The sequence below is a fragment of the Amblyomma americanum genome, chromosome 2 (assembly GCF_052857255.1).
Source record: "Amblyomma americanum isolate KBUSLIRL-KWMA chromosome 2, ASM5285725v1, whole genome shotgun sequence".
Taxonomy (NCBI): Eukaryota; Metazoa; Arthropoda; class Arachnida; order Ixodida; family Ixodidae; genus Amblyomma; species Amblyomma americanum.
Window position 1 is genome coordinate 214,973,704 of NC_135498.1, and position 12,297 is coordinate 214,986,000.

The window sequence follows — 12,297 nt, forward strand, 5'->3', positions numbered from 1 at the left end:
TAACATTTCATACATGTTTGTAGTTTATAATAAATAAAATTAGTTGCTTTTAGATAATCGTATTTATATTTATTGTTTTATAAGTGCTTGTATATCATGGCACTTACAGTAGCGCCCTCATTTATGTATTAAAGTGAAGGCGTTCCAATCGCCAGTCTTTCGGACCGTGTACAGCGACAGTCATGGCCGTGGTGAGTTGTGCCTCGTGTTAGGAAACACATTTTTGTGTGCATTTTGGTGCTAACAGTCCTTATCTGTTCCATTCAGTCTCATGAAGACTGCACCGCTGTGCATGAGGGGAAAGTATTGGCTGAAGCGATGCTTGAAGTAGTAGTCGCTGAGCCGGCGGTGCACCACGTTGTCGCCTTGCTAGCCCTAAGCGCCGCTCGCCTTGCAGACGCAGTCAGTCAAGACCGCCGCCCGGCGCCCCGCCAAGGCAAAGTCCAAGGGCAAGAAGAAGAAGGTGCAGACCAAGTTCACCATCGACTGCACGCACCCTGTGGAGGATGGCATCATGAAAGTGGCCGAGTTCGTAAGTGATCCCCACTCGGTGTGCCGCGCAGGCCAGTCGCTCAACTCTTAAGGATCTGCACGGATGCGGGCACTGCTGTGCAAACCATTGTGTTCGCGAAGATGCCGTGGCCTGGAGCAATGCCATCCTTGTGACACTAACACCAGCACCAGTAAAAAGTTAAATGGGGCGTACTTTGTTCAAGGAAGGAGCTCAGGTTTGCGTATCCTTCAGCGCTGTAGAGGAGCCGTCTGTTCATTAATAGCTGGTAGCAGGTGACCTAACCGCTTGCTTTTTCCAAACAGCACTGGGTTGCGCAATCAAAATACCTGATGACCTAGCCTAGCAAAGGGCTGTGTCTACGGTTGAGGTTACTGCGGTGGTTTTGAAGTTGGCAGTTTAGGCATTAACTAGCGCGAAAAAGACTGAAAGCAGTCGGGACATCCTGCGCAGTCAGGTACAGCTCAAACGAGGCGTCATATCCGCAAGGGAGGCCCACCAGCTGCGCACAGAAATCTGGGTGGCATTTTATATTTGGCAGGAACAGCCGCTGCAGAGTTTGTTGTTGTTGTTAGCCTATCAAAAGATGGCACCTACCCACACTGGGGGATCGGCCAAGAATCGGGTGGCTATTCACCTGAACGCAGTTAACAAAAAGGAAAAGCACGTGGGAGCGCAACACCGGTGAATTTTTCGTCATGAACAGAAAAGGGATGAGTGTTTTGATTTTATGAAAAGTAATAAAGAGAGGGATTAAATATTAATGATTTTGTCAAAATGTAATAATTGGTAGAAAAGAAAAGGTTGGAACACTTAGCAAGGCAGTCGGTGAGATTCTATCAGGAAATTTAGGACAGCGGTACAAACATCTGTGGCTGAACCCAAATGTGGTGGCGCCAAATGATGGCAAGAGCGGGCTGCTCAAACTAAGGCCAAGATGCTGCAAGGGCTCCTCCAGCAACCTATTTCTCAGAGTTGAATCGGCGACAATACAGCCAAAAATGTTCTGTGGAAGCTGCAGTGGATTGGCTAAGAATAGCCACCTGAAAAAATGCAGGAACAGCACTGGGGTGCTTGCTGTCAGTTTCTGGTTTCACTACCATCCATATGCAGCATCGGATATATGCGGATGTGTTCCTTCTGAGTAGTTATGCCGCATACGTTATTGCTATGCACAGCATGTCCCATGTCTGTCGTAGACCTGCTCGTGTTTTCGCCTATGCGGGGGAAACAACGGTCGAATTAGAGTACTAAGTGCAGTTCACTTATAACGATATCAAAAAATCTGGAAGACATTGATATAGCGATGATCGGTTAAACCGATCATCGCTATATCTGGACTGCCATAAAAATAGCTGCCAAACATACCTTTGTAGCTGCTGACTCAAGTTTTACCACTTGCGCTGAAGAACAGTAATTGCAGAACATACGATTTGAGAAACAATGCGTTTGTCACGTTTAACGAGCACCTAAAGCGTTAGGTGCGCTAAAGTAATTTGAGATGAGCAGTTGCGGTTTCACTTCTGCAGTGTTCATTGCATCCAGCTTCTGTGCGTGCACTGGCGGCAACCCTTTCGCGTGCATAAAGTCTATCAGTGATTCGATCTTGCACAGTACTCTTGCGTAGCCATCTGTGTCGAAGGTGGGCCAGTGTCAATTTCGTTGTTGCTGTCGCACAACGCTGCACTCTGCCATGACACATTCTCGGCGATCGCCTCGTCGCTGACCTCCTCGCAGAACATAGCAGCACTATCTGCGCTGCAAATCCAGCAAATATAGAAAGAAGATTCGACTGTAATGAACTACACACAGTGTGAATGAAAAAATTCCACACCAACGCGGCGAACTGGGTTGGATTTGATCGTGGAATTTCATAGAAGCATATTTTGCACTGCACCTAGTAGTTCTTTGAAACTGCACTGACCTCAAATGTAACATTGTTCCGGGAAAGAAGGCTTAGAACTTCTGAATTCAACAGCCTTACTAGGTATAAATTTTTACGTGTTTTACTCTGCACTGTGATCGTCGACAGACTGGGAGCTGATAACGAAAATGTTGACCACGGTTCCTGTTGGACCGGCGGCCACCTGCCTGGCCCGGCCAGTGCCCCTTGTTAGCACACTACAGGGTGTTGGGTGTTTCACCTAAAACTTTACGCAGTTTTTAAAAATAGGCTTTTTGAGTCAGAAGAGCACTTTTCAGCATAACATTGCCAGCAGTTGAATTAGAGAAAAACTAGCACCAAACCATGCAAACCACTAGAGAACGAAGTTTTTCTCTAATTCAAGTGTGCACCAACTAGCCCAAAAAGGGGTTAATATTGTTAGCAGTGTAGTACATCGTGGCGACTGAGGTGTGCGGCTCCCGCATTTTGTGTTTGCCTCGTGTACCTCCAGTCTGCAGAAACTGCGTTCCCCAGGAGTCTTCACCCTAACAAGTAGCGCTTTAAAGCGGGAATTCATGACGGTCTGCTCAGACAAAAAAACATTAGCCCGGAGTGTGGTTCGGGCCACCACCCTCACCTTCAGACTATGCATATTTCCTTCCCTCCCTCACCTTCGTCCTCATGCGGTGGGGTTGAGGATGCCCATCTCTGGTGCTAACAGAGAGTGAAGTGTGTTGCATCTGACCAGTGGTGAATGTTTTGTGCAGGAAAACTACCTTCGTGAACGCATCAAGTACAATGGCAAAACCAACAACCTTTCGGGAGTGATCACAGTGGACAAGGACAAGAACAAGGTCTACGTCACTGCCGAAGTGCCCTTCTCTAAAAGGTGCGTCTGCACTTCATCTCTGGACAGGTTTTCAGTAGACACCAGGGAGTGGCGTTCTCTGCTGCTGGCTACTTACTGTTGGGATGAAAGAGAAAATCAAATAGCTCTCCAGGATTTTGGCAGAAATTACTTGTGAGAAGCGACTGCGGTTATGTCTGGACACAAACAAGCATGGTGTGTATATTGGTAGTTTCTTTATAACATTCAAGAGGTGCTTGTTGCAGTGGTTAGAGTGCTGCATAAAGAGCCAGGCAAATGCTAGGTGGCAGATGCTACTGCCTGGTGTGCCCTAGCATGACTCTGCTTTCTCTTCTCAGTGTGGGATGAGGGAGATGATAGGTGGAATACAACATTGCCCATTTCACTTTCCAGACTATTGGCACATGGTGTGCGCGTTTTACACATCTGCCTCGCCTGTGATGCCATCACTGGGCATAAACGGAACATGACGAATGAACATGCAAAGGAAGAGCAGCTTTTAATTTTGCTTGTGGTAGACTTCTCGCAGCTCCGTCACTCTTCCCAAAAGGGTCAGTGTACTGCCACAAAGCTTTGTAATGTTTATTTGCTCATGCTTAAAGCCGCCAGCACATCTTTATCACTTTGTTTTTGACTGGAGGTGCTGCCTGATTAATCTGGAACGGCAGTAGCCACGTGTGGCTGGTTCTACATTGTTCGAGGCTGTCATAGGCGATTCCAGTCCCTTATCTCAAGAGTTTGTCAGCTTTAAATTGAGCGGAGTCAAGCTCTGTGGTGATTCTATTATGCAATGACTGTCGAGCAAGTTCATTGCAATTGCCGCCATCTACTTGTTCAGTTCCTTGTGGGCACAAGCCAGCCCAGTGAAGAGCTTCGTTTCGAGGACGTTCTCTGTCTTCCTGCTCGCTGGACTCCCGTCACCACATGACAGTATAACTGCGAGTAAAGTTTTCGGCAAGTTACAGCTGCTAATCACTGGACTTCACGGACCTCACTCGCACTCGCTTGTAACAGGGCTGTCAATATCCAAGTTCCCGATTTGTTTGCGCATTAGCACCCCGCTGATTCTTAACTTTCTGAGAGGAAAGTTCGCTCGATTCATCAGTTTAGCCATAAATTGGGTCACATCCAATGATGGGATCAAATTCTCCGGGGATAGGCGTTCTGTGATCACATTTTGCATGTGTGATCTCTCCCTTGACTGAGGGTCCCTCCAGGTGAAGGGGCCAACTTCTTATTGAACGGAATGTTTCAAGTCATCTTGCTTGAGTTGCTGCTGGACATCTTCCGCCACGCGAGCTTTATTTATAGTTACATTGAATGCTAGGTATCTGAACAGAGTCCCTTCGTCACAAACACTTGAAGTGCAGACAGCTCGCAGCAATGCAGAGACCATGCGCAATGGAAAAATGGTGGTGCCCCTGGGACGAGACCCTACATTAGCAACAGAACACCTTCGTTGCAACAGGCATGCCATTTGGACTGCAAGGGCACACTGATGTGGTCGCGCTCTTGCAAATTCCAACAAAGCAAAGTGCCCACGCTCATCCCAGAGTGTTCACTGTTACCTGTGGCATATTTGTTCTCTGCGGCTTTTCACGACAGAGTTCGTTTAATGAAACAAACAGCAAATTGGGTTCATTTGGTCTGACAGCTTACAACCCGGCTGTATTCAAATTTAATCCTCGGCGGGAACTAGCTGAAACAGTGTACAGTCGAGCCCACAACGAACATGAGCGTCATGCGGCATCTGTTCGTTATATCCCGAAGTTTGTAGTAAGTGGACCACAGCTTTAAAGACAGCTGCTTGTCAAAACACAAATTTTTCTTTGTGAAAAAGTCCGTGAGGGACGTCTGTTTTTGCAGCGCAGATCCGATGAGGGAGGTTTCCAGTTTATTTAAAGCAAAAGCATGCTCTTTGCCGAGGCCCTTGGCGTAGGCCAGTTGTCTGAGGCTCTCTATGTAGCCCATTGCTACAGGCACGCTTATGGGTGCTGGCTCCAAAGTTTCATCCTCATCTGATTCCTTCACGTCACCCTTGTCCCGCAGTTCAGAAACGATGCCCTCTTCCGTGCACGGTTTCGTGGTGTCGGCTTCGTCATGACCCTTCATGTCTGAGTCGACGACGCGCTGCCAGAAATCGCCGCCGGGCTGGTCTTCTGCCGAAGCATCAGGCTCGGCATCAGACCCTGTGTCGACGAAGCCAGCCTTGCGGAAACAGTTCCGCTCGAGGGTGGCCGTCACCTCCGCCCGGGCCGCTTTCATCATCTGTACCGCTGAATACAATGGAAATGGGCACGGTGTTCCCGTCCGCCGTCCAGAATTACAGCGAGGGCCCGAGATTTGAACGAAGCCAACGAAACGTCCGCACCGCAACAAGAGTGGCAGAAGCGTGCGATGGGGTAGGCGGCAATCAAGCTAAAGATACAGACTCACGGCACCAGCGGAGAGACTAATGAGGGGCGTCGGTGCAGCCACCTTTTGGCTCCCGCAGAAAGCCTGCTTCACAGAGCCACGGCCTGTCTTGAGGGGAGCGCGCGCCCTTTGGTACAGCCTGCACACTGAGCGCGCGTACAATGGGGACTTGTCTATGCGAGTCGCGCTCTCCGCTCCCGCTAGGGCCGCGGTGACCCTACCATTCGCGGGCCGCTCGCGTCTGTGGCGGCTGGTGGTGCGCGCCCGGTTTCGCACTTCCGAGCGCCGATTAACAACAATCGGCGCCTCTAAAAAAAACACAAGCAGAGGAACAACAGAGGCATGTACCATATTTACTCAAATCTAGGCCGACCCCCTAAAGTTCGAAGCCAACAAAAAAATATAAATATTACCCCGAATGTAGGCTGAACAAAAAAAGCGAGGGCAGCGTTCACAAAATGCAAACAGCATTTATTGAATCTGAACGTGCACAGCTCAGTGGAACCCCGATTATACGATTTTCTCGGGACCGCGAAAAAGCGTCGTAAAATCCGAACTTAAATTATGCCTATAAAAATACTTTTTTTGCATGACGAATTTACAAAAACCTTCAATGTAAACTACTAACATACTCTGCAGGGCTTGGAAACCGAAATTACCAAAAAAGTAAATGCGATAATGTGCGATGAACCTAGGCCTATCCACACTACCTTGTACAGGTACCAATCATGCTTTATTCGAACGGACCTTTCCGGCACTCCACTGCCGCGATTCCCGCCAGCCGGCGCAAACTTTAAAAAAAGTCTGTCAGTTTCTGTTAAACCTTATTTGATCCGTGAACTTGCAAAAGCTTTCACTCAAGTTAGGCAACGTCCAAAAGGAGGTCCTCTGCAGCATCGCGTGAACAGAAGTTCCGGATGCCGTCTATGTGCCATAGCACCTCGGCAAACGGGGCACCATCCTCGTCCGATGTCGCAGTGGTGTCGGCACTAGGCAAAGCCTCCGCGATTGCATCATCCTGCGACACCTCGCTGCAGATCGCTACATTGTCGTCGGCCTCCACGTACTCAGCGAAGGTCGTGGCAAAGTTTAAACCCTCGAAATCGTCGTCGGCGAAGCCTGCATCGGCCTCAAGCGGCACCGAGGTCGCTGCGTCCCCAGCAGAGGAGGCAGTCTCTCGCTTAAGGTCCCGGGCAATGCTGGCTTTCGTGGCTCTATGCCACTTTTCCGCTTCCTCGATAATATGGAGCTCATCACCGAGCAACAGAACTGTCCGCTTTCGGGACATCATGCGTCGCGTTGCTCCACACCACTCATAACCTTGCTGAACGCTGGTCGCTAGGATTACGACGATGATCATGTGCGATGAACCTAGGCCTATCCACGCTACCTTGTCGGCGATCTGCTGCTGGGAAACTGGAAAGAAACGGTTCCCCAACGCGACAAGAGGCAACGCCGCCGAGAAGAGAGGGAACGAAAGGGAGAAAGGGATTGTGGAGAAGAAAACACGCTATTTCAGCACAGCGGGCGTCGCGGAGGGCAGCTGATGGGGGAGAGAGAAACGAACGATGAGGCGAGGCAGGAAAGCTGTGCCCGCCGGAGCAAACCGGTCGAGCGAGTTCAAAATGCGATACTGATTGTTAAAATTTTTTTCTAAATGCTGATTAGACTGTACAGCAGCAGTCTATATTTCCGTATTTTCTCAAAATTTGTTAAACAGCGCCTTCAATATTTCCATAAATTAGCACCTTACGGTTTTCCAATATTCAAAATTTTTCTTCGCGAATGTTGGAGATTGATACTCATGCATAATGTTAAATAACATAATTTTATATTCAAGGAAGAAAGGACGGGTGTGGGCTGTGCATTCCTAGGAGTTAAGTTTGAGTAGAGTGAAATAAAGGGTTAAACTAAGGTTGCTCAAATGCAGGCAAAGTTACAACACTTGAAAAGGCGTATTTGTTTCATCTCGAAGTCTCTTCGCCAATATAACTGTATGATAACAGAGCTAAGTTTCTTGTTTGAGTCGTGTTCATGGTTGCATCTCAGTCTGCCAGCTAGCTTCAACTGGCAGTGTACACCATTTGCAAATAGTGGCCATGACCTGTTGCGACCGTAAGAGGGAGTATAGTTGAGATGTGCGGCAGAATATTACTATACGTTACAAATTCACATCACCTTGTCATAAACAATATGCAACTCGAATACATCAATGCGCAAGGCATGTGCAGGCCTGCGGATTGAGTATATACTAGCCTGGATAGATTCACAATAGTTTGCAGCCCTTCAAAAGCGAGAGCGCCCATGCGCTGCAGCATTTCACATGCGAGCGGCGATTCCGCCGGCTGAAGAGCAGTAGGGTCACAGCGCCACGATCGCGCAGCGGAGGCAGACGGGAAGCGCCCCCAGCGCGCAGGCCGTACAAATTGCGCGCCGCTACTCGAGCCCGGCCGTGACGGAGCATGGCCTCCGCGATAAGCACCGCCGCCGGCGTGATTGATCGCGGAGGCCACGCGTGAATTTGCAGGAGAGTGAGGGAAGGGAAGCGGAGTTGCGAGGAGGGGCAGGAGGGCGATCTGAAGGCGCGTCGGCGGGGAAAGGGTAGCTCACTTGAGAGCGGAAAACGGGGTGGGCAGTTCGCCTGGGATGAAGCTCGGCCAGAGAACATGCCGCATGCCGGGTTTACGCCGTCCATTTGCTGTAACCGATCAGCAGGGCTTAATGACATTTCTTTATACCTGTGATTTTGTGCCATTGAAACAGTGTGTATTTTGACGGTCGCGCAGGTCTCGTTCGTTATAAGTGAAAGTTCGTCCTAAGTGGGGCCATTATATGTGGGCTTGACTGTATTTGGGTTTTTGGCATATTATTTCTCAGCATCATGCTCCTGCTACAAAACATGACGAAGCAGCTCCAAACTGAGTTTTACCTGCTGCAAAATGCTCTTGGCTGTTCTCACCACTGTTTTGAAATATGTGAGCGATTGAAATCGCTGCCCTCGTGCTAGAAGCACAGCCAATCTCTAGACCACCTTTTTTCACCTGTGCCAAGGTGTTCAATTAGCATGTGACAGGCGGGTCTTCATTTTCTTTGGTCTCTCATCCTGGTTGCCAGCAGACATTTTTTTTTCTTTTCACTACACCCACACTATTGATTGCATTGTGGAGTTAATAGCTGACAAGTCAGTGCATATCCCAGGTCATTTGCTACTGTGTTACCTGTGTTACAGTTCTTGTGCATGCCCTGTTTCTGATGCAGCATTTTCATGCACTTCAAAAATGCAGAGAAGGCAGACTTTGCACGCGAAGGGTGCTTCAGTTTGGCTGAAATTCGTACTGGGACTGCTGCAATTGTTTTTTGCAAAGACAGAAAAGTTGGTGTGGGCAAGAAGCCTGTCCACCCTCCATGGAGCTGTGATGTGGGCTTTTGCAGGTACCTGAAGTACCTGACGAAGAAGTACCTCAAGAAGAACAACCTGCGGGACTGGCTCCGGGTAGTAGCCACCACGAAAGATGCGTTCGAGCTGCGCTACTTCCAGATCAACAATGAGGAGGAGGAAGACGATGAGGACAACGACTGAGCTCTGTCAATAAAGCTGCTGTCCTCGGCCACATCCTGCTGACAGGCAGGCCCCTTTGCTCTCTTCCTACGCCTGCTCTTCCCTGGAAGTTGGCATGCGCTTTTCAAGGAGTTGGGCCTCCTTCAGAATGTAACCAGGTTGCAAGCTTACAGTTCAGGCACTTCGAGGCAAAATACAGAAACTATTTTGTACTGAGACTTGGTGCATTGCTAAGAGCCTCAGGCAGTTGGATAATTCAGAGCTTTTCATTGTGGTATGTTACATGATTGAGTGTTTGTTTACCATGTGAAAGTCTCCAGATTGGTTTGACTTGTGTGAGGTGGATATCTTGATTTAAGTTCCAAGAGATTGTGTTGTTATTATCATTATGAAATCCACAGTCATCACTCCTCTGAACAGCGGAACCTGATCCTGTGCACATGTGCACCATCTTGTTGCTTGCAGATAGTGCAACTTGCCCACTCTGTTAGTAGGGTGCGTTTGTCACAATGCTGTTCTGTTCTTTCAAAGACTTAGCACCACAACTTCAGGTTAAGGTGGTTTGCGAGAAGGTAGTTCATACTGTGGTGTCTGTGCAGTGGATTGATGGAAGTTTTTATCCCTGGTTGTGCTTTACCTTGGATAGAGAGATGCTCATGAGAAAGCTGTGAGGCAAGCTGACTGCATTTGATAGATGGCAGGTGGTCGATAGAATGGGATTGAGATTAACAACTCGTGGGTGGCCCTGTTTATCAGGCCAGTCTAGAGTTCTGTGACACAGCTGAAATCGTAATGGCTGGAGCATTCAGGGGAACGCTGTTTAAGTTTGATGCTTCGAGTTCTGTCGCCTTCCAGTTCTGGCAGATGTGGTTGGCACTACACTTCATTTCATGCATAAGGTGCAACGCTGTAAAATCTTGGGCTGTCTTTCATTCCCACCTAACTCCGTTACGGCGCGACTGAGTTACTGCGCCTTTCTTTTACATGGGACAAATTTGTTGCTTGCACTGTCCACACCTCATATCAGAAAGTACTGCGTTTTTCGGGGTGAACAAAAAAATAAATGCTTTGCCTACTGGCTTATTAGGTTCATGATGCATTTCCCATGAGCCTGAATAAATGCACTCTTATTGCTGATGGCACTGCCGCTTTCTCGTGCCTTGGACTGCTCTGCCACAAATCAAGTGCGGAGTAACTCCTCCGGTCATTTTTTTTCAAGTGGTCTGCTTCCGTGCCTTTCAGTGTTGCACTGGGTGTATGAAACGTTTATATTTTATAGCATTTCACAGCGTTTATGTTTTCGTCTTTTATAGCTGAAAACTGACGCATTAGCATTCTCCGCAAAGTTAAGTCGTGGCTGTTTGCAACTAGTCTAAACTAGCGTTGGTCTTATCAGCTGGATGCAGAACCCAAGTAATCTTTTCCTAAAGACTGGGGGGGCTCTGGCAAGCAGTGAGAGAAGGGGGTCCGGGGCGTTTGGCCCCTGCCGCTCCCGCCTCCGTGTGGTGGCCCCCGGGACACGCTGGGCCCCCTTCCCAGTAGGCCAAAGGGGAGCGGCCATCTGTGAGGAGCACGCCAGGGCCCCCCAACACTGGCAGTGGCACTGAAAAGCACAAGGGAGCATTGTGAACCTCTGGGATCCCAGTAAGGGAAGTTAACCCTGAGGGAGAAGCACCAGATCAACTTGGCGACAGCAGAGCAGAAGACTGGCACAGCCATCCAGGCAGCTTTGCATCCGGACAGACGATATATGCAGTGCTTTGGTGAATACGTTCTCAATCCTTTTAGTTTCAGTAAATCCCATCAACCTTGAAAAAATGCTAGGGAGCCTCTTTCTCCTAGCTACGTACCTGACGTGTGCAGTATGAAGCGTGCGCACACGCAGGTCTTCTAAAGATGCACAAATCCAATTGGTAATGACTTGCTGTGTAGTGAAATGGCCTGCTGAAAGCAGTTGCGTGTTGAATGCTAGAATGGTAACTTGAGGCAAATTTGTACGAGCACTTACTTGAGGGCAGGTAGAGGCTTTTTTTTATATAGGAAAAGGAGGGGATCATGCAAAGGCATTTCTTTCCAGCACTTGCATGGGTGGCTTGATGGGGATGTCTTCGTGGCTGTTTGATTTCAGATCGGCTTCTTTTCTTGGTCACTGACAGATGGGCTGTCCACTTATTCACTTAAACCCTCGTCCTGGCATGTGCTTCAGTTATTTTTCTTACTGTTTCTCTTTCGACTGTAGTTACCTACGGATTTTTGGTATTCCAGTGGTTTGGACTGCACTGGGGAAACTGTCACACACCTCATAGAAATGTGTATGTATTCATGACCAATATTTCGGACCCTGTGGAGTCCAAAAGCTATTTGCACTAAAATGTACACCAGCATTACTGTGGGGATCGTCTTTTTTTTATTACCAGAAGTGTTTTCCAACCCACCACAGGTGCAAGCAGTCGTCACGTCCTGCCTAGTCCAAAAATTTGTTGGTAGGTGTATGCTCGTTTTTCTGGGCATAGAGTTGCATGGGGTCTTTTTGTTTTTCAACGGACATTGTAATATGCGTTGCCAGGATGCGTTATGTTGTGATGCACATGCTTGTACTCTCGCAGCCTCGTTTTGAAAGTAAGAAAGGCCGTATGCAAACTGGTATTTGAAAAACAAGCATGATGGCAAAATCGGAGAAATAATTGAAGCATATGCCTCCACGCTTGAAGAGGATGAATGTATGACCAGCCAGTCTGTTTCACTACAAGTATGTGAAATAGAACTGTGGCGATAGCATTCCATTCAATCCACCCTTGTTATTGTTGGAGAAAAATGCCTGTGTGCACCCCTTCTTATAAAATGCCTTTACCTGCTCTAAAGTAAACAGTTGCAAGTCCTGTTTGGTTTGCTGTCCTTCGTCCAAATTTCTCCAAGTTAATGCTGTACCACCTGGCCCCAATCGTCGAGTCGATATTTTGAAGCAATTGCAACATGATCAAACTAATGGAATTGGTGAAGGTGGCCGAGGCATGTAGAGGAGCCGATTGGCTCTGCAGAGTCCAGTTGGGAAGACATGG

General features: G+C 48.3%; 1 protein-coding gene across 1 annotated transcript; it reads left to right on the plus strand.

Moving 5' to 3' along the window:
• The first annotated feature begins 86 nt into the window (after positions 1-86).
• LOC144122134 (large ribosomal subunit protein eL22-like) lies at positions 87-9,290 on the plus strand. The gene is made up of 4 exons (XM_077655683.1): positions 87-191; positions 398-532; positions 3,164-3,285; positions 9,112-9,290. Exons 1-4 carry the CDS (start codon positions 183-185, stop codon positions 9,257-9,259), a joined length of 414 nt encoding a protein of 137 aa, XP_077511809.1. The 5' UTR covers positions 87-182; the 3' UTR covers positions 9,260-9,290.
• The last annotated feature ends 3,007 nt before the right edge of the window (positions 9,291-12,297 follow it).

Bases quoted from the DNA above. Each gene is read 5' to 3' on its own strand.
- LOC144122134 (XM_077655683.1), top strand. The intron at 533-3,163 runs GTAAGTGATCCC...TGTTTTGTGCAG, and splicing joins TCATGAAAGTGGCCGAGTTC to GAAAACTACCTTCGTGAACG. The intron at 3,286-9,111 runs GTGCGTCTGCAC...GGGCTTTTGCAG, and splicing joins GAAGTGCCCTTCTCTAAAAG to GTACCTGAAGTACCTGACGA.